At 43.8% G+C, this 22,291-nt stretch overlaps 1 protein-coding gene across 2 annotated transcripts in view; it reads left to right on the top strand.

Moving 5' to 3' along the window:
• Gpat4 (glycerol-3-phosphate acyltransferase 4) overlaps nt 1-15,919 on the top strand; it is a 38,831-nt gene extending 22,912 nt beyond the window's left edge. For both annotated transcript variants that reach the window (XM_047549054.1, XM_047549055.1), the window contains exons 3-13: nt 3,178-3,247; nt 3,844-4,144; nt 4,889-4,963; nt 5,739-5,828; nt 6,005-6,098; nt 6,881-6,996; nt 8,651-8,706; nt 9,176-9,261; nt 10,356-10,484; nt 10,570-10,649; nt 12,050-15,919. In XM_047549054.1, the coding sequence (XP_047405010.1) occupies nt 3,178-3,247; nt 3,844-4,144; nt 4,889-4,963; nt 5,739-5,828; nt 6,005-6,098; nt 6,881-6,996; nt 8,651-8,706; nt 9,176-9,261; nt 10,356-10,484; nt 10,570-10,649; nt 12,050-12,158 (1,206 nt within the window). In that variant the 3' untranslated portion in view covers nt 12,159-15,919. The remainder of the gene's footprint in view (nt 1-3,177; nt 3,248-3,843; nt 4,145-4,888; nt 4,964-5,738; nt 5,829-6,004; nt 6,099-6,880; nt 6,997-8,650; nt 8,707-9,175; nt 9,262-10,355; nt 10,485-10,569; nt 10,650-12,049) is intronic.
• Nucleotides 15,920-22,291: the final 6,372 nt, after the last annotated feature.

Genomic DNA, 22,291 nt, shown 5'->3' with positions numbered 1-22,291 from the left:
AACAAGAGGTAGATTTGTGAGAGACGGCTGTTTAAGCAGCCTTGCTAAGATTTGACAAGGGAACCTGAAAGCTTGGGTGGCTAGAGGGAGAGGATACCATCACCAAGATTGGGAGTAACACTGGAGGAGGCTCATTGTGGATCAGGAGCAAGTGTGCTGCCCCTGAATCTGCTTGCTGCATTGGGAGGGCTACCTGGACTTTTTCATTGCAAACATGAAGTTTGCACTTGTATAAAATTAAGAATAAAGTTGTATACTTGACAGTAGCTACCAAGACATTACAGTTGAAGAAAGGAAGAGATCTGTTAAAGGTGGAACTTTGCATGGGAAAAAGAAGGGGAGAGATGATCAAAGCATCACATTTGTAAGGACCAGGTTCTTCAATTTTATCTAGTTCATGGGGAAATGCAATGGAGGCTGACAGAAAATGAGGGAAAGGTTTCTGCTGAGATTAGTTTTGCCAAGACTGTAGCTCTTAACTGATGCAATTAGTTCCTAAATTATAGTGTTCAACAGAATAAATAACTAGCAGAAGTGCTGCATGAAGAGCCATCTATATTTTACCTGCCTAGATCTTCATTCAATTTAATGTTACCTAAGACCACAGTATTGTTAATGCCCTTAAATTGTCTTGGGCTGAAAGAGGAATATGTAATTAAGTATTGAATAGCCTGGCATCTCAGTTCAGAGGAAGGGAGATTCTTATGGTGAAATGAACTCTGAAGCTAGGTTGGTTAGTTATTTATTTACTTAGCAGAACTGGGGATTGAACCCTCTACCACTGAGCTACCTCCCCAGCCCCCAAAACTGTACTGCTCAAAGTGACAGTTCAGAGAATCCAATAGCGTAGTTACTAGACATAGCTATTGTGCATTGTCCTGTGGTATAATAGTATAAAATGTATCTGGTCTTTGTGCTCAGTTCCTGTCACAGAGCTCCTAAAACCCTAGGAATTTGCTGAGTGATAGTAGTGTCTTTTATTATTCACAGTGAATTCCCCCCCACTTTATTTTTTCAGTACTGGGGATTGAACCCAGGGTGCTTGACCATTGAACGACATCCCTAACCCTTTTTATTTTGAGACAGGGTTTCACTGAGTTGCCCAGGTTGGCCTCCAGTTTGTGATCCTCCTGCCTCAGCCTCTTGAGTAGCTGGGATTACAGGCCAATGCCACTGTGTTTGGCGCACATTTCACTTCTTTGATCACACCTGAGTTTATGCTAATGGTGACATAGGGTGGGACCCCTAAAAATCCTCTGGGTGGGACTAGTTACCCAAAAGACTGAGTGATTAGACTGTTGGGAATGTGAGTCCCACCCACTGACTTCTGAGCTGTTAGAGTTAAGATATAGAATCTCAGACACCCTTCCAATTAAAGCAACAACCCACAGCCATCTTGAATTTTGCATGTTGAAGCAGTTCTCAGACCTAAATTCTTATCCTCCTGAGGCCTGATGTGGTATCTCACCTACCTATTGCCATCTAATGTATCAGTATTGTCAGTACAGAATCAAGCATTTCTGTACTGAATATTGTTATACCAATACAGAGTCTTGACCCGAATGTAAAACTTTATATTTTGGTTGAGTGACCTGTTGTCTCTTTGTCCCAGGCTTTTGTAAACTGTCTTGCCCCCCCCCCCCTTTTTAAAAAAAAAAAAAAAAAAAAAAACCTCTTTCCTAGTTCCAAGAATACAGGTGGAATTTACCTTCCTCCATTTTAGGAATTTTTTTAACTTTTTTTTTCCAGAAGAGATCATCCATATAAACAAAGAGCCAAAGATATCAGCTGCCAGATATCTGAAATATAGAAAATGGGTTGAGTTTTCTTGCCTTCAACCTTTTTTGAGTGAATGACTCTGATAACCACCTATTTTTTCCTGGATAGAGGCATTTGAAGAAATTTCCTTCTGGGGTCAATTCACTGATTATACTCATTTCCTGCTTTTGGCGTTGCTAGATTATGCAGAACAGTCTAGCTGATACTTGAGACTCTACGAGCAGAATCTCTATCAGATACCTTGGGCCAGATGTATTTTGCTCTTGCATGGCATGATAGGGTTCTCTCCCACCTTGTGTAACTGTGGACACAGAAGTTTGAAGACATCTTTAAAATCTCTTCTATTTCCTTGATTCAATGTGGAAATACCTTTCTGTTCAATGATAACATATTCCAATAGGGAATGAGTGAGCTAGCTCATGTTTTTGCCTTTCATCATGTGACAATGGAAGGACTCAGCCTTAGCCTCTGACTTTTGTACTTCAGTTAAAAGTACTTTAATGAAGGTAGAGAGCGCCGGGGAAAGCCACTTTCTCAGTTTCTTCTAGAATTCATAGACTTGTAAGAAGGAGACAGAGTTCTTTGTATTCCATGTTCTGTCATGTACATGATGTTGCTTGATCCCTAGTGACCCCACAAAGTAGGAAGTCACTATAGTGTTGATCTTCTTTTGCAGATAAACAGACCAAGATTCTGAGAGAGAGAATGATCTTGAGGAAGATAGCTAGTGAGGGCTAAACTTGAACATTGAACCTGGACGATTTATTTAGCAGTGCTGGGAATTGAACCCAGGGCCTCACATATACTAGACAAGCACTGTATCACTGAGCCATACTCTTAGCCTGTACCTGAATTTTTTAAATCTCCAAATAATTTTTGTTTTTTCCTTTTAATTCTGTGAATCAGTCTCAGGGCTTTCTGTGTTGTTGTGGTTGTTGAGGGTTTCTTCTGCAAAAACGTTACTTTTTCTACTCACAGTCCAGACATACACATTATGTAAGTCCTTTATATCCTTGAAAATTAGAATTGTTGCTTTCCGGAATAATTTGAAAAGATGTATGATTTTGCTTGTTGGGCACAGTCAGCTGGCAAGTTCCTTAAGGTACACAGAGATAAAGAGGTTGAGGTAGTGCAAAACAAAGCCTAAGTGACTTGCCTAGGCTTCTTGAGTTTCCAGCTCTTTCCTGGCAGTAACTTAGTGGGGTACTGGCTTTCAAGGTGGGTCCTGTTCTGGGAGGGATGTGAATCCCCTTTTAGAATGTGTACTGCTTGGCTACAGTCTAACTCCAGGTGACAGCGATTGAGGTTTTCACGGAACTGAAAGGTAGTACTCACTGATCGAGAAAGGATCTCATTCTTGCTCTCCTATTTTGCCATCACCTCCCTTCCCCCCAACAGTGGGCTACCTTGAGAATGGAGAGAGGAGCCAAGGAGAAGAACCATCAACTTTACAAGCCCTATACCAATGGTAAGATTGGGTCTTGATTCTTAGCCTAAAAGGGCTCTTTGAAATATGTTCCTAGGTGCTTTTTAATTTAGTCTGTTTTCTGTTCCTATAGAGAGTGGGTAGTTCTTAAAGAAAAACGGTTTATTTGGCTTTTGATTCTGGTGGATAGAAAAATCCAGATAGCATAGCATGGCATTTGTAAGGGCCCCCTGGCTGCTTCACAATGTGGCAGATGGCATCACATGGTAAGAGAAGCATGTGTGAGGGAAGGAAGGAGGGAGGAGTTGGTCACAGGATGAGACAGTACTGAAGGGAATGGGGAGAGTCTGGCCTGGCTTTTTAAAAACAGCCACATCTTGCAGGAACTAATCCACTTCTGCATATCTAACCCACTGTTACCAGTGTTTATCCTCTGACTGGGACTTGACCCCATCACCTTCCACAAAGCCTCACCTCTTAAAAAATGCATAGCTCTAAATACTGTTACCAATCTTTGGGGGGACACACTTAAACCATCTCCAAACCACAGCACACAGGTACCCTTCATTATATAAAATGTAGAATTTGTACCCTATTTCTAATGTGTTCCTTCCTAGCATGCTGCTTCTCTCTTGCAGGAATCATTGCTAAAGATCCTACTTCACTAGAAGAAGAGATCAAGGAGATTCGCCGAAGTGGTAGTAGTAAGGCTCTGGATAATACTCCAGAGTTTGAGCTCTCTGATATTTTCTACTTTTGCCGGAAAGGAATGGAGACCATTATGGATGATGAGGTGACAAAGAGATTCTCAGCAGAGGAATTGGAATCCTGGAACCTACTGAGCAGAACCAATTATAATTTCCAGTATATCAGCCTTCGGCTTACTGTCTTGTGGGGGTTAGGAGTGCTGATTCGTTATTGCTTCCTTCTACCACTCAGGTGAGGGCAGGGTCTGGTGAGGATAAGACTTGACTTTCTCTCCCTAAGCCCAATGCATGATCTGCCTACCTCTCTGCTTTGTTTTCCCATTTTAGAAAGAATAGTGTGGTTCTTTCACTGACCAGTTCATCTGACTCTTGGAAGGGTACCCTAGTGATTATCCTTTAAAGGCCCTTGGATTCTCTGCATATCAGACGGAAATAGAAGGGTTTCATGAAGACAGATTGCTTGTCTGGATGGACTGAACACAGGGACAGGGAACATCATGTGCTTTCTGGCCACTGCTCCCTAGGCATGGCTTTTTCTTCCTGAAGCTTGCCTCTCCAACACAGAGGCACTAGCGATTTCTGTTTTTCTGTGCCATGTGTTCCGAGCATGTCTTGCCAGAGGCTAGTCCTTTAGGCTCTGCCTCCTGTTGCTTCAGAGAGGCTTTGCTTCAGCCAGGGTGTAAAGCCAGAGGGGAGGGCAAGACAGCAGGACAGTAGTTGCCTGAGGGCAGAACAGCTTTCTTTAGGGTTTCCTGTCACTGTAACTGCCTGATGCCTGAGGTGCTTAGTCAGCTGAGAACCAGATTCACAGTTGGCATCACAGTGATCCCTGGTTCTGATAGTCTACTTGCATTTTGGGGTGAAACTCTTGCCTGGTCTTGGGTGATCAGATCTTGAGGGTGGTTTTGGGAATTCCTGCTTTCATTTTCACACATTCACTTGGTTTGCTGTATTTTAATTTGTCTTCCTCTTACAGGATAGCTCTTGCGTTCACGGGGATTAGCCTCCTGGTTGTGGGCACAACTGTGGTGGGATACCTGCCAAATGGGAGGTGAGTAGAGCACAAGTGCTTAGTTGTGGGGTACTTAGTTCTGAGAAAGGTAGCTGATACTGCAGGCTAGGCCACTCCTTCAGATACAGACCCAATCCATAAAGTCTTAGTTGATTAAAGTCACCCTGTGATAACAATAAAGGCTTTCGTTTAGTGATTGATATTGACCTGTGACTGTTCTTTTTGCCCTCCAGCTTTCACTCTCTTCTCATTTTAAACACAAAAAGGCAGAAACCACAGAAATGTAGAACCCAGGGTCCAGGTGTTAACAATTTTTATAGCATATTAGTTTTGAGCATTGTGCTAGGTTGATAAATTGATAGGATAAGGAACAGGATAAGGTCTTAAAAAATGGTTAGGACAGTGAGTAGGTTTCATCTTTTTGTTTTTGTTTTTTAAGCTTTGTTTTTTCAGGGAAGTTTTGGTGCTAGCAGACTTTAGTTCTGCTGGGTCTGGTGAGGAGGTTGAACTCTGTACTTGACCTGCCTCTGGGAATGACTGGGGAGAAGAACTTTAGGAGATACCCTGGCCTGCCTGTGTTGGGAGTTGTAGGGCTATGAATACTCAGCCATCAGCATAGGGGAATGTAAGCGAGTCTTGTTACTATTTCCTTGTTTCCATCTTGTGTGAACATAAAGATACTGATATCTCACAGGGTTAACTATACTCGCTAATATTTATAAAAGTATTTTGCATACTGTTAAATGGTTGGAGTCAACTTGTCCCTTCTTCTTTCATGTAAAATAAAGCCCCAAACTTTGTCCTGTTGTTGCAGGTTTAAGGAGTTCTTGAGTAAACACGTTCACTTAATGTGTTATCGGATCTGCGTGCGAGCCCTGACAGCCATCATTACCTATCATGACAGGTGAGACAACTTTGTATTGATGCAAAGGGAGATAGTGCTAGGCAAAACTGTGACCCACCTGCACTCAGCCAATTGGAGAGAGACTTCTGAGCTTTGAAGTTTGTGAGGTGAAAGATATACTCTAAATTAATCATTTCACACTAATTCTTATTGCTGTGCATACTTTTTACACCTAGGAAAAACAGACCAAGAAATGGAGGCATCTGTGTGGCTAATCACACATCTCCTATCGATGTGATCATTTTGGCCAGTGACGGCTACTATGCCATGGTAAGTTTTTTCCTCCTGTGTTCTTGAGGCAGGACTCCTTAATTCAAATGGGTCAGAGTTGGTTGACTTCTGGACCTTGCATAGAGCACTTTGAGTATAAACATGTGAGCATGCTGCTACCCATGGACCCTCACCTAGATTGTCACCCTGGGGAACTCCTTGAGACTAGGGACTTGGGAATAGGAGGTATACTGAAGTGATGAGATTGTGGCTAAAGTTGGTACCTTGACTTTTTTTGGCAAACTGTGGAAGGAAGGGTGCAGGATGAGGAGGGGGATTTGAGAGGACTGGGTTTAAAAGCATTTGAAAATGGCCAGGGGACATTTTATTCATTCATGCATTTACAATACTGAGGATCAAACCCAGGGCTCCACATGTGCTAGAGTGGCTCTACCACTGAGGTGTGTCCCCAGCCCCTTTTTTATTTTTTACACAGGGTCTCAAAGTTGCCCAAGCTGGCCTTGACCTTGCAATCATCCTGCCTCAGCCTCTGAAGTAGCTGGGATTATAGATGTGTGCTGCCTCACCTGGGAGGGATACGAGGGGTCACTCAACTTCACTATTTTGTTTTAGGGTCTTAAGTTATGTCTTTAGTTGTCTATCTCTGGTTAAAAGGAGACATTTAGGACTTAGAGTGGTTTTTTTCATAGTGAGAAACCTGCAGTTGGTAACATTTATGGATGAAGGTTGGAGTACTTATTTTGGGGACCTATGGCTTCCTCCCCAGAGTGCGGGGTATTGAGAGAGGGTGGCTTCCTAATTATTCTTTTGTCTGAGATTAGGTGGGTCAAGTGCACGGGGGACTCATGGGTGTGATTCAGAGAGCCATGGTGAAGGCCTGCCCCCACGTCTGGTTCGAGCGTTCTGAAGTGAAAGATCGCCACCTGGTGGCTAAGAGGTAAATGTACAAAATGATATGGTTTTGTTTGCCCAGTTGCAACATAAACAGAAAACATTTTAGGGGTAGTTATCCATCCACTGTAGAGTTATAATGTCTTCTACACAGAGCCTGTACTTTTTTCATAAATTTTTTTTTTATAAAACAGAATATTAAAGTACAAACTGTGATGGATGTACATCTGTCATCATAGCAACTTGGAAGACTGAGGCAGGAGATTCACAAGTTAGAGGCCAGCCTCAGCAACTTAGTGAGACTCTGACATTTAAAAAAAAAAAAAAAAGGATTATAGATATAGTTCATTGGTAGAGCATCCCTGAGTTCAGTCTCCAGTACCATAAAAAAATTAATTGGGCTGGGGTTGTGGCTCAGTGGTAGAGCACTTGCCTAGCATGTGTGAAGCACTGGGTTCAATTCTCAGCATCACATATAAATAAAATAAAGGTCCACTAACAAAAAATATTTTTTAAAAATTAATTAAAAATATGAACGTTTGTTGCTATTAGAAATCTCCAAATGATTCATAATCACAAATAAAAAATTGCTCTTAAAAAAAAGAAAAGAAACACAAACACAAACTACTGCCCTGTTCTCCCTTCTGGTGCTTGCAATGAAGAGAGTGTTGCAGTAGACAGAAAGGCATTAAGACTCAGTTGAGACTATCTTCCATGGGGTTGTGTGAACCTCCCACTAAATTCCCTTTGCTACACCTTTGCTTAGGGACAGAGTATTGAGGTGGGGTACTGTTTTCCACAGTTGTAACAGAGTACCTGAGATTGGGTAATTTATGAAGAAAAGCTTGTTTTGGTTTACAACTCTTCATGGCTGGGATGTCCAAGATTGGGTGACCACATCTGGCAAGGCCTTCATGCTTTACTATAGCATAACAGAAAAGCAGAAGTGGGAATAGGCAGTTGCAGATGAGACAAAATACAAGAGGTTCTTGCTTTATAATACCCTACTCTTAAAGTAACTCATCTAGTCCCATGAAAACTGTTAGTCTGTCCTAACAACCTAATTACCTCTTAAAGGTTCCACCTCTCAACACTGTCAAAAGGCAATCAAATTTCACCATAGATTTGTGTATGGGTGCAGGTTCCAGGGATTGAGCCCAAGGGAACTTAGTCACTGAGCCACATACCCAGCCCTTTTTAAATTATTATTTTTTAAAATTTGAGATAGGATCTCGTGAAGTTGCTTAGAGCCTCACTAAATTACTGAGACTGGCTTTGAACTTGTGATCCTCCTGCCTCAGCCTCCCAGGTCACTGAGATTACAGTCATATGCCACTGTACCTAGCTCATGATAAGTTCTGAAGGGATAAGCCATAATAAGGTCCAACCCAGCATGGCTGTTACAGAGTCAGGCAGCAAGTGTGCTGTGTGTGAGGCCCTGTGACAGCTGCCTCTTACAGATAGTATCAAATCTAAGCAGCATCCTTTGTGTATAGACTTTAATACTGAATTGAATGATTACATGAATTAAATAGTAGTCCTCTGCCCTTATAAATTTTCTTCATGAATTTTAGATTTTGGGTTTATAAAGAACAGGGGTTTGTTAACATGCCTAAACTATTGTGACATATATTTAATGCACTTTGATGATGATTGGTCTGAGGTTATCTGCTACTTAGTCTTATTTTTTTCTTCTAAAGACTGACTGAGCATGTGCAAGATAAAAGCAAGCTACCTATCCTCATCTTCCCAGAAGGTAAGAAGGAGTTGCTCCCCACAGAGTTGCAGTGTTGAAGGCTGTGCAGGATTGCGGCTCTGTAGTCACCTTTAGATTGGTTGTGGGATTAAAAACTCAGGGAAATTCAGAATTTGAACTAAGAGATTCACAGTGTGAATTTCCTCAGTGCAGGAATATTTTCTGTGGTACTGCTGACAGTGGGCCTTTCAGCTTCTTGTGGAGTCCACCAAATGTCTCTGGCCTTCATCTAAGCTGATGTGTGTTAATCAGGGAAAGTGGCCTGTAAAAAGAGAAGAGGAGGAAGTACAACATTTTGCCCAACTCTTGGAATTGTTCATTTTTTAAGTTAAGGTTATGACAGGTTTTTCCTATTTGAGGAGCCAATAGAAGAATTTTGATTGTTACATTTAAGTGTTGAAGAACCGCCTAATATTTCAGGTAAAGGCCCAGGAGGGAAAAATGTTTTATATTCTCTCCTGCATTTTAGGAACCTGCATCAATAATACGTCAGTGATGATGTTCAAAAAGGGAAGCTTTGAAATTGGAGCCACAGTTTACCCTGTTGCTATCAAGGTACAAGAACTCTGAAGATGCATGCTGTCTTTATCACAGCCACCAAAGCCAGATATAACAAGAAGGTGGAGGCTGGAGTTGGTGCACCTGTCAGTGGGTTGTTCCTCTCCAGTACAGCATCACTGGGCTACCCTGGGTCCAGTGGCTAGTAGGAGAGTACTAGCAGGTTGCAGTCCTATCATAAAGCACTAGGGAGTGTTCAGAGGAGATTCCCACCCACCACCAGATTTAGGAAATGAATCACTCTTTGGTTAGAATGAGGACCACAGCTACAGCCACATTTCCCACAAAATGCCATTTAAACAGGCATTTGCATCTACTAGAATCATTGACAAATAAAAAAGTATCTGACATGCCTACTTCTTGGTGGCAAGTACAGTGCCTACATGGTTGAGACCTCATGAGACTTGATGTGTGACCATGTGCTAGTGAATACTGGTGCTTTAATCAGCATTAAGCTTCCTGCCCAAGTGGATAGTTTGCTTTGTTAGAATTATAAGTACAGAAGCATATTATAAGCTTTTGAGTTGTTTGGCTCTGGGCCACCAGAAAGATACATAAGAAAATCCATATAAGCCATATAAGAAAAGCCATATAAGAAAATCCCTTTACTTCAGAGATGTACACTAAATATATTTATGAGTGAACGGCATACTGTTAGAGATAGACCTTATATGAGGATAGAAGAAGGAAGCATGGTGATATGTTGGTAATTTTTGAATCTGGGAAATGGGTACATTAGTGTATTCTCTGTTTGGGATATGTTTTAAAACTTCATTAATAGAGTGTATGTACCTATGGTGAGACAGAAAACTAACCAAGGAGGGAAGAAAGACATTTGTTTGATGATGGTTGTTAGGAGAAGCTTTCCTCACGAGGCAGAGGCTGAGGGCAGTCTGGGGAGACTAGCGGGGCTAGAGTTCAGAACTACCTGGGTGTAGAGTTGCTTCTAAGTGTTCATGTGGGGGTTAGAGTCTAGGAGTAACTCTCTAACCCTGATTCTGCCTCATTGGGTCCATTCACAAACATTCCTGTTGATACCACATGTTCAGAACTACCTACTTCTTAGCATGCAGCTTCCCATTGTCTTTCAGTATGACCCTCAGTTTGGTGATGCCTTCTGGAATAGTAGCAAGTATGGGATGGTGACATACCTGCTGAGAATGATGACCAGCTGGGCTATTGTCTGCAGTGTTTGGTACCTGCCTCCCATGACCAGAGAGGTAGGTGCCTCCAGCTGTTACAGGCCTTCATTTAGCTACATGTTACCATGAACCATGGCTGAATGGCCTTCATTTCTTATTACAGAAAGATGAAGACGCCGTCCAGTTTGCCAATAGGGTGAAATCTGCCATTGCCAGGCAGGGAGGACTGGTGGACCTGCTGTGGTGAGTGCAGAGTGATGTTGTGGAGTCTCGGAGAACTTGTGTTTCTGAAGCAAGTGCTGAGTCATCAGCTCCCTTTACAAAGACTCCTCCCCTTCCTGGTACAGAGAATGAAACCCACCATCTCTGGAGAGGGAGCAATATGAAGGAGCAATATGACTTCCCTAGTCCCGACTCAGAAGTGCCCTGTGCCTTGATCTCTGGGAATGTGGAATCCAGGATGCCTCGACTTGAAGCAGTGGATTTCATGTCCCTTCCTGGGGTTATACCAGTATGTCAGGGTGCCCAGACAGGTCTCATCTTTAGGTAGGGATGACCTGAGGCTTATTTGAAACCTCAGAAGTACAGAGCTTCCTCTGATTTCAGTGTATTTGACAGAATTGGACCATCTTTAGAAAGGCAAAAGTTTGATTTTTTGCATTTAGTTTGTTACCTATTAGAGCAGGAGTTAACATCTTTTTCTGTAACAAATCAGTAAATATTTTAGGCCTTGTGATATCTGTCACATCTGCTTGCTTCTGCCATTAAAGTGTGAAAGCAACCAGGGTTAGAACATGAGTAAATGAATATGACTGTGTCCCAATAAAATTTTATTTACAAGAACAGATGTCAGTCTCAATTTGGCCCATGGGCCATATTTTATCACCTCTTATCCTAGAGTCTGAGATAATTATGCTACATACAACCAGAGGTTGATCTGGATGAATGCTGGTTCAGAACACATTCTGAGGACCACAGAGGGCATTTGGCTAAAGAGCATTACGAAAATGCGAAGTGTAGACAATCAAATTTTAATCTGAACTGTGTATTCTCATGTAATAACATGCCCCTGGGATTATGGCCTTTTAAAAAATGCGAATGTTTACTGAGCACTTAGTTCACCAAATACTGTGCTTCTGATACTCTGTGGTGATCTTGTTTCACCGTCTTGAAAACCCCATGGACATTAAAAAAAAAAAAATCATTTTTCTTACTTTACAGTTGAGAAACTGAAACTCAAAGAAGTTAAGTCACTTTTTTCTCAAGTCACAAAATAGGCACTAGAGATGAACAGTTTTACAGATGTATTGAGTTTCAATATTTCTTGAAGTTTAGCTCTCCTCCCATAATGCCAGAATACCCCTTAGCCTCTTTAAGTTGACGATGAATGTCAGAGTAGAAAGAATGCTGGGTAGGTGTAAGCAGTTACACAGTGCCTTCAGAAGAATCATGAATGCTGACCTCTGGGCAAGAGAGAGAGTTGTCTGGGCTGGTTTCTGTTGTCATCCTCATGAGAAAACTATGTAGTACCCTTGTTTCTGACCAGTCTTTCCTGGTCTTTGAGTAGCACACTGAATCTATCATGACGCAGGTGGGCCACAGAGCCTCCTTCTCTGCTGTTACATGGGTCTTTGTTTCATCAGGGATGGTGGACTGAAGAGAGAGAAGGTGAAGGACACATTCAAAGAGGAGCAGCAGAAACTATATAGCAAGATGATTGTTGGGAACCACGAGGACAGGAGCCGTTCCTGAGTCTGTGGCTCACACTGGCTGGAGCCACCATGCCTGAATCCTGACACGTGAGCCAGCCGGAGTTGTTGCTGCCACTGCTGCACCACCACCACTGCCCCCACTGCTGCATCCTTCCAGACTCTGGGGCCCTTAGGCCACTCTGGATCTCAGGACTCCAGCCGCTTCAGAGCCGTGTGGGGATCCCTGGGCTCTGGGGCAGTATGGCCTGCCCTTTGCTGACTGAAGTGAATGCTGCTGGGTGTTGCTACCCAGGACAAGATGCCTTCTTGTTCTTTTACAAATAAGTCTGTTGGAGGAATGCCATTAAAGTCAGCTCTCCACTTATGTGTGTTGTGCAGGGCTGAGCAGTTGGGAAGATCGGCCACGTTCCCTGTTAGGACTTTGGGTGTTAGTCTGTAATTGTTGCCCACATGCCAGGGACTGCTGGGGAAGGTCCACCGACTCTTGAGGAGAGGCACTGTCAATGCCTAAACATCACCCCCAGCCTTGGAGCTCTGTACACTTGAAAAGAAAATTGTTTGCATTCACCAAAACAAAGTTTTAAATTCTTGTGCTACTGCTATGGGAAGTCACCAGAGGGGATGGAAAGAGACCAGGTGTGGACCACTGACTAGTCTGGTGAGAGCCAGGAGTTATTTTCTGTTCAAACTCCAGGCTGAACCTGAATTCCCTATGTAACTTGCTCTATGTTTAATGTGTGCCTCATTTCCTCATCCATAATGTGGATCAGGAGGGGAAGGGTGATAATACCTACCTCACAGGGTTGTTGTGGGGATTCAAGTGCTGAGTGAAGGACATGTAACATGCAGTGTTACAAGTACAGGTTCATGGGATGTGGCAGAACAAGGTCTGAGCTCAGTTGCTGCACAGGGCGTTGGACTTGTTTTTGTGAGTAATAAAACTGAATGGTAAATGAATTGAGGGACTTTCCCTTCACTCTCCCTCCCCTGCATGTAGCCCTGAGTAACGTGTTTTTTGTCAACGTTATAACAATTCTCATACTTGACTGTAACCCTGGGACCTCCAAGACCCACTTGGTCTCTAGGTGAGGATAGTTTTGTTCAGGAGATAAACATCTCACCTTTGCACATCTCTGTTAATTTAGAATTTCTAGCATAGACACAGATTTCTCCACAGTTGGGTACCACAGTATTTGAGGTATGTTGAGGATAAGATTCTGGAGATTAGACAATGTTGGGGACAGTTTGGATGTGAGGACGATGGGAAGCATTAAGTAAATACAAGGAGGCAAGCGGGGAGCAGAGCGTCCTGGAAAGGGTTGGCAGGGGAGGTGGGATAGGCAGGAATATTGGTGCACCATGTGCTTCCATATAACTGATAAGGAAACTGCAGTTTTCCTGGGCCTACCAGGCCACTTTGCAGTCACTGTGAAGGCAGATCCAAAGCCAGACCTTTCTTGTTGGTTCTTGCTTCTGCAGTCCACCAGTTTTGAACTCTGAAGAGAGTATTGCCTCAGCTCACCATTTATCCATCTGCTCATCCCTCTGCTACCCCCTCCTCCTTTGTGGCACAATTATGGCACCTTCAGGATTCTGCCTCAACTGTGGTGTCATATTTCCAAGGTTGCCCACTGACCTGGGATTTGTGGATGTGCTGGAAGTGAGACCAGGCTCCTGAAGTATGAACCCACATCAGTCTCATGCCTGGGGACCAAGTCCCATTTGACCCTGTGGTGTCACTCATCCTTGCCACCTTCCTATCACCTCCCCACATGGCTTCCTGTTTCCTCCTACTTGCCCCTTTGCTAGCCGGTGGAAAACTTTTTTCTCTCAAATAAAAATCCTGTTAATGACTCTTAAGAATAGCCTCTTATGAACTGTTTTATGTAATGTTCAAGAATAAAAAGTGACTTTCCGCTTTTACAGGAGGTGATGTTTGTAATGTTTCAATGCTAAGTTGGAATGACCTTTAAAAATTGGTCTTGAAGGTCAAGATCCCTTTAAAGAAGTTCCTCTAAAATTTCATTCATGATCTGTTTTATTTCATCATTTGCATAGGTTTTAAAATATGTATTTTGTTTTTGTTTTCACCTATCTCACATTCTGCACACCTGTCATGACAACAGGAAACAGAAAGGGGGTGAATTATACCTGCAAAAATGAAGTCTCTGGGACTGGGGATATAGCTCAGTTTATAGGGTGCTTCCCTGTCAAGCACAAGGCCATGGGCTCAATACCCAACACTGCAATAAAGAAAAAATAAAGTCTCTGACATTCTTATTTAGTGCCCATTAAGGGCATTCAGACCCATCCTACTGCTTCATTCTTTTTAACTGGGGCTCCTGCTGACCCCAAGTTGTCATAAGTCAGAATATTTGGTTTTGGATTGCTGGGTTGGTCTCGTATGCTAAAACATGACAACACCTAGAAATATAAGGGCTCTTGGGATCTCAGTCAGATGGACTTTGAATAAAACCAGGTGGCTTTAGTGGAGTGAGTATTGGCCAGCTTCAATCCTTTTCTGTTACCTTTATTTCTCTTGAGTCTATGTCCTGATTTAGGGACTTAGACTAGGACCTCTACGGCCCTCTCCATCTCTGGAATTTTCATCATTTTGAAGCCCGTATTTCAAACTTTGGCTTTGAGCTCTAAAGTCTTCTGGGTTCTAAAAAGTCAATTTTCAATCCATTTGCTCCCTCTAAAAAAATTTCAGGCTAGCAAGACTAAATCATCAAAGGGTATCTCCTTGTGTAGAGTTGAGTTCCCCCACTGGTTGTAGGCAGTTGTTGAAGTTGGGCCCACACTTCTCTTGGGTTGGGTGATGGTGGATCTGAGACAGACTCTTTTCACTCAGCCATGAGACTTATCCAGCCAATTAGAGGAAGAACTTTCTAATAAGGCTAGTAAAATTCCCCTGACAGTGGAAACTCAATAGAAGGCTGTCAGCCAGGCCAGGCTCGGTAAGCTAAGCTTGATAGAGCAGTTTGAGATGACGTCCTCGTGACAGTAAAACCAACCTTGGAGCTTGATTACTTACTACATTAGACCTCATTCCCTGTTGCCACCCTTGAGGTGACAAAAAGTCTTGATAGTGTGAGGTGTGGTCATCAGGCCAGCAACAAGGGTCTTTGGGTACCATCATGTGTTAGACCATGACAGAACCAGTGCTGGGCGCTAACCCTGCTGTCCTGTGGAAATGTGTCTCTAACCTACCATTTCCTTTCTGAAATTGACCAAAAATGCAATTGTCAGTGAGACAGTGTTTCCTGCTGCTCCCCTCTGTGAAAGGTTTCATTGTCGCAGGCTCCATCTACCTGCTGCGTGTCTTGGGTGGCCAGACTCTATTTCTCCAGGTGTGCTCATCCTGTGTGGCCTGGGACACCCAGACTGGAAGGGCAGCTGCATGCACACTGACTCTTGGACAGGTTAAGAGACGACCATCCAGCCATCCATCTTCCATTGCACTCACACCCCTTCTCCCCCCAGTCAATATGTCTCTCTCCGATGGGAAAGTTAATAAATTTTGCTCTAGATTAAAAGTATTGATCATTTCATTTGTAAACGATAAATAAAAAGGGGGAACTTTTCATTGCACCAGGGGTAGCGTCTGGTGTATTTTGCTGGTGAAATTTCTCTAGCTGTTGGTGGGGTGGGCTTCTCATATGCATTCCGGCCGGCCAGCTGCATTGATTTCCTATTAGTCTCCCAGCACCACCCAGTAACACATCATTTCAGTACCTGCTATTAATGGTCTTTTGATAAATAATCACTTGTAAGTCAATAAATTTTTATTAAACAGTGTGGCTCTTTGATTTATTAAAATCCGACCGTGTTTGTCTGGGAGAAAAGGGATGCTGAATTGAAGTGGAGGTTTTCATACATCTTCCTGACGCCAGGCAGTCACCGTACACTCCAGAGAAAAACAATTGCATTTTAACAGAAACAAAACAGCCGAGTTTGGAACTTAGGCCCAGGGAAACTTTATCTCCGTCAGTATGGGGCTTACTCTGCAGGGAGCAGACTTAAGCCCGCAGGCCTGCAGGCCCAAGGGCACCACTGTGTCAAGAACTTTGTTGTTACTTCTGAGAGACGTGCAGTTCCTGGGCTTCTGGACTCCTGCTTGACTGCATTCTGGGATAGCACTGATGGGCCAGTGGAGGTCCCACAGAGTCCACAGGTCAGCCTTTTCCCAGCAGGAAGGTGGACCCTACAGCAGACACCCTATGCAGGTAGACATTTGAAATCAACTAGAGAAGCTGGACTGCAGGACCTTGTACTGCCTTCTTGACCGAATCTCCACCTAAGTCACATCTTGGAACAGGAAATACCAAGAGAAAGTGTATGTTATGTGGATTATTCTTAAAAGTGAGCCAAAAACTGAAGATTGGAGATTTTCACTGGCATAAAATTTACTGTGAAGAGTTTAAATGTAGCTCAGTGGCAGAACGCTTACCTAGAAGACAGGAAGCCCTAGGTTTGATCCCCAGTACTGCCAAAAAAAAAAAAAAAAAATAATAATAATAGTTTGGCCCTCTTCATTAAGATGTAGCTGCAAACAAATTGTTTTATAGAGAGCAACCCAACCACTGAATACAGAATCAGAATTCTTAGCCCAGAATATAGTTAATGGAAAGGGGAAAAGTCCAGTTGGTGTGTTAAATGAATAGTTGGAATTCCTTCTCCTGACCCTGTCCCCATTCAGATTTAGTGTGGCAGGCAGTAACAGGAGAAGGGCTTCTAAGAAGTGGGAATTACTAGTAAGTTTTAATGTTTTTCAACCTGCTACCAGCTTTCTCTGTAGTTGTTTGCATTTCCTTTTCTGTCCTTGTCACAAGCATGAAAGTGCTGTCAACAGGGTACCCTGAAGGTGAATAGGAAGCCAGAGAGCAGGTGAGTATTGGGTTTTCAAAAGCAGGTGTGGGAGGTTTGGTCAGTGAGCCCAGGTTTCTCTGAGGCCTGTGCCTAAGGCTCAGTCAGGCCCCAATTCCAGGGACATAACAGTAATGAGCCAGACCTGGAAAGTAGAGGCTGGTGTAAATACAGCTTTCCAGAACAGAGTGACGTTGAATGTGTTACCACATTGCATTTTACATTTTACATGTGCAAAATGGAAGTTTACTTTTAAGATAAAATGAGATTTTTCTGCAATGTTTTACCTGGGGCCAATCTCTAGGCTTTTTTGATTCTTCCTCACCATTCTTCCCCTGCTCAGGTTCATTCCATTTCTTAGGAAGACTTTGGTGGGAAGCTGGAAAGGAATCATTTCAGTTTCTTATGTTCTATGAGTTGTCTTCCAGTGATTTAAGTCAAACTTATGACTTTGAGAAAGGAGTGACTTGCTTGGCATCGTCCATTCTAGCAGTTCGTGGAAAGCAAGTTTGGACAAAAGGGTTCCAAGGGACATTGGGGCCACCATCCAGCAGGTGCCTGCACCACCTGTCGATGTCACCAGACAGCAGGAAGTCAGGAGAAGGTGGAGGTTAGAAGGAAGGAAGGGGACCTGAAGTTTCCAGAAAGGAAAGTCTGGCAATCCTTGGGCAACTGTGACTGTTTTCTTCCCTTGATCCTGTAGGCCCCGGAATACATTTTGAGTGTGTTTGAACTCCTCAACTTACTGTTGACTCAGCTCTGAATGGTTGGAGCAGAGATCCAGGGAAGGGTAGCTAAGTGCCTTTCTACCTGATCCCACTAGAGTTTTGGGCAAAGTTACTCCTAGACTCCAAGAGCTGCCTGCCTTGATTCTAGGGCATGGACAGGCACCTTGCTTCTCCCTGGATAAAGAGCCAGTGGACACTTGGAAGCTGGAACCTTGTTCAGCCTGTGCAGGAACCATCCTGGAGGTACCCAGCCCTCACAGGGTCCCTGTGCCTGCTGCTGCAGCAATGGGCCTGGGGAAGGGCTGCCTGCACGCAGATTGATCCACCAGCTGTGATTTGTCATTTCTCCGAGGCAGGCGCTGTTTTCTCTTGCTTCAGGAGGCCCCTTCGACACCTGCTTTATTTTTCTTCCTGCGCTGACGTGACGGGAGACAGGTGTTAAACTACTTAATCACTTTAAAATTGTTTTAATTTTCTGTTTTTTATTGATCTCTCTAGCACCAATTAATCAGCTCACTGGACCAGGCAGTTAGTACATTAAAAATTGTCAGGGAGGCCGTGCATCTTGCAAAATGTCTAAAAAATATTCGGCTAGCAAATTTTGTTTTTCTTTGGCATGCAACAGTCCTTGGCCCGTGGAACTCCCACTCGGAAAGAGCCTCCTCCTCTGGGGCTCCTATGTCAGGGAGTATTCAGGGGAGAGAAGGAACTCTGGCTTCCTGTAGAGGTACCAGAAGGAGGTACCCTTTTCAGTACCAATTTACCACCTTCCTGCCACTTTTGTTCTGTTTCTCAAGAAAGTATGGGTCTTTTTTCCACCAGGGAATTGGGAATTTTTGTGGAAGGGAGAGCTTGCTCTGGTCCATGCATCCTGACACTAGGAGGGCACGACTTCCTGGCCTGTAACTGCCCTTGTGGCCAGGCCCTGTACCCATATTTCCTCTCCTTGGGACATCAGCACCTTTGTTGCTGACAATGCTAAAGTCACCTCCCCTGGGGCAGGGGCCTTTAATTTGGTAAACTCTATCTGTTGGCAAGCAGCTGTGTGTCCTGCTGCCTCATCCTGTCACCCCAGTGATGGACCTGAAGCCTGTCCTCAGAATGTTCTGGGCAACTGCACCCCTTGGTCACCATCATCCTGTCCTGTTCTGCAAACACTTGCCACTTGTCTTTTATCACCCCTCTTGCAAATGATTTATTAATTGCTTGACTGTACTTCCTGAATTAAATATACCGACAGAATAACCTCAGGTTTCAATATCACTTCTTGGGAGCAGAAATTTGTTTTCCATTTTTCACGTTTTTGCCTGATTTTCTATCACTTTCCAAGAGCAAGCCCCCTTTTTTCTGGGGCCAAACTAACTATCATCTGCCAGTCTGCATGGTCTGGGCTGTTGATTCCTTTCCAAAGCACTATCAACCCTGTGGCCCTTCTTCCCACACACCCAGCTCCCAGTGCAAATGCGGAGAGAATCTTATCCCTTCCCCAGGCCTTTCTGTTCACTTAGGAGCGCCTTCAGCCTCTTCCTGGAAGGTCAGGGTGTGAGTCTGCAAGGTGGGAAAGCTGGAGGGGGTGTGAGGCCCACTCAGGGGCAAGCAGTGTGAGCCTTGTATTCTGGCTGCCCGGACTTATCTTCCCCCCCAGCCCCACCCACTTGGTATTAATTGGTATATGATTGGGCTAGGACATATAATCTAGTATTGATTTTCTCTCTGGACGCCACAGCTTTATTTGCTCACATCTGCCTTGTGTTTAATTGGTGCTTTGCTCTGGAAACGAGAGATCTTATCGGCCTGTTTGGTTTCTTTCCTGGGGCACACAGGCACGCACACACCCTAACACCCTCAAGTTCACTGGCCCGCCCCTGCCTCTCCCTGACCTTCCCACCCAGAGGCATTCCTGGGGCGTGGGGGGAGTAGGAAATGACCCAGAAGGGCTTTCTGTACACTTGACCTCCTAATCTATGGCCGATGCTTCTTGGTGTGAAAGTTGTGTGTGTGAAAGAGAGATGATTTGCTGGGAGGGAGATTATCTCCCTCTGGAGTCGGACCTGGGTTCGAATCTACCTCTTCCCTGCGTATGCTCTTGAGGCTAATTGACTGCATGTTTCTGCTCTATAATGTCTCTTCCTTATCTGAGAAAAAGGTAGAACACCCGCTTCGTAGGATTCTTAGAGATTATCTAATAGTGACCACATAAAATGCCTGTCGCTTGGTAGGTGCTCACTAAATAGCAGCTCCTTTGTCAATAATGTGGTCCCATTCAGCCTATGCAGCTATATACATTGCCTGCCTGGCACAAAAGAACTCTAAGCATGTAAATGAGAAAGGAGGCTGCTGGCCACCTTTGTCCACGGAGCAGAGAGAGTCTTAGGGGACCAAGGCCTGGCTATCACACCTCACCTGGCTACTCCTGCATTTCAGGATTTTATTTTACTCTCTTTTACTCTGGTCTGGCATTTAGGCTGGTCTCTCCTGGGCTTTTTGTAGTAAAGGGAAGAGGTAAAGGCCAGAGGTAAACACTAATTTCCTATTGACACAATATTAATTCTCTTGCTTGGACAGGTGAATGCGCTTTCACTCACTTTACTAAGATTAATGGTGTTTGTTTGCCTGCTAAGAGAGGCCTAATGAGGGGCTTTTGAACACACATCTTCTGGGTTGGCAGTGGGGAAAGTGGCTGGCAAATGGCTGGACATGCGAGAAAAGCCAGACTTCATTTACCACTTCCAACATCGCCTTTCCTATTTAGGTCTGGTGTCATCCCTCCACAGAAACAGTAGAAAAGACTTCCTGTTTAGGAATGTGAGCTCGTATCATGCCCCCTGGGGTTACTACTCACAAGGAGGCCTTCTCAGCAGACCTGCAAATTGAGTCTGGGGTAGTCCTGCCGGTCTCCTGAAGCTTTCTTCCTCCGCATGCCACAGTGCCCTTGCTCCATCTGCATTCAAGGCCATTGTCAAATGTAGGATTGGTCTTTGGTCCATTGCTCAGAAGAGTGAGAAATAGTATTGGAGAGGACAGGCCAGGGCTTCTGAGGTGGGGGTGACTGGCGGAAGGATATCAAAAGACTCCTGGGCGTAAGTGATGAGGTAACAAGATGGGGGTCAGAGCAGTGAGTGTTTTGTGATTGGTAGATTCCGTGCAACTTAAACAGAGCAAGTAGAAGCCTACAGTTTTGTCACCAGAGTTCGAGGAGGTCTGGGAGATGGGTACCTCAACTCAGGATGCGCGGTCCTTGACATACATGTTGGAAAAGAATTTCAGCATGCTGCAGATATGGAGGCATAGATGTTTATTTAGGAAAACAACAAGTATACATTCAGGGGAAATGCAGGCCATCTTGAGAATGAGACTTGCCTTTGGAGGTCTTCAACTTTGAAAGGAAATTTGGAGAGGGGTAGGTGTGGGAAGGTCCGTGGGAATAACACCAGTTTGGGGATCACGAGTTCATTTGTGGTGGTCTGGCAATCCTCAGAATTCTTAGGTCAACATCTTTTCCATGATCTGCTTAATAGACAGCATTGGAAAGTTCCCTAGGTTAGAGATTTTGTATCTCCCTTTGCTCAGTCTTTTATAAAAATATAAGTTTTAGTGTGATAATTACCAGGGCATACGGAAATTTTTATAAGTGGGTGAATTTTTAGCAACTTTAAGGTTGTGAGTGAAGATTTATAGATCTCTCAGAAATTTGGGAACAACCTAGGGAAAAACTAACTTGGAAAGTGACAGGCCTGGTAGAGAGAACTGGCTTGGCTTCCGAAGAATGGTATGTGGAACTTAAAACAAGACTTTTAGATTACAATTATAGCCCCCCCATCCGTTTCCCCGCTTCCTTTTGTCTTCTTTCTACCTTTTACTTCTTTTATTCTAGCCTGCCCAATTTGACCCTTCTCAGCCAAATAGTACAAGGCAGATCATAAAGCAGGTGGTATGGTTTGGGTAAGCTTCCCCCAAAACCCAGGCGTTAAGGACTTTGTCCTTGACCTATGGGGGGTGGCAGAAACTTTAAGGGTGGGACCTAGTGGTAGGCTTTAGGATACTGGGAGTGTGCCCTTGAAGAGAATAGTAGGACCACGTCCCTTCCCCTTTCTCTATCTAACTCTCATTTCCTGGCCACTATGAGGTGAGCAGCTTTGTTACACCACATGCTCCCTGGCAAGATGGGCTGCTTTAGCACAGGTCCAAATGACCTTGCATTAAAACCTTTAAAAGCATGAACCAAAATAAACCTTTTGTTTTTCAAATTGATTCTATCAGATATTTTGTTACAGTAACAAAACTAACTAACTCCAGAGATGCAGTGGGTGTTGCTCTTCCCCACTAAGGCTTTTTCAAATCCATGGGTTGTCAGGGTCTCTTGAGAATTTCCTTACTCCAGTGAGTGACAGTATAGGCATCTCCACAAAGGCGGCTAGAGTTATACACCCTCCAAAGACCAGAAGCATCAGCTTCCTAGCCAAAGCAGTACTAGAACTGCAAACCTGATTGCTTTCTTTTATGGGGTGAGGGGGAGGGAAATATATATATATATATATATATATATATATATATATATATATATATATATATTATT

Source organism: Sciurus carolinensis, chromosome 4 (assembly GCF_902686445.1).
Source record: "Sciurus carolinensis chromosome 4, mSciCar1.2, whole genome shotgun sequence".
Classification (NCBI taxonomy): domain Eukaryota; kingdom Metazoa; phylum Chordata; class Mammalia; order Rodentia; family Sciuridae; genus Sciurus; species Sciurus carolinensis.
Note: the sequence above shows the minus strand (reverse complement) of the source record. Positions and strands in the feature narration are given on the sequence as shown.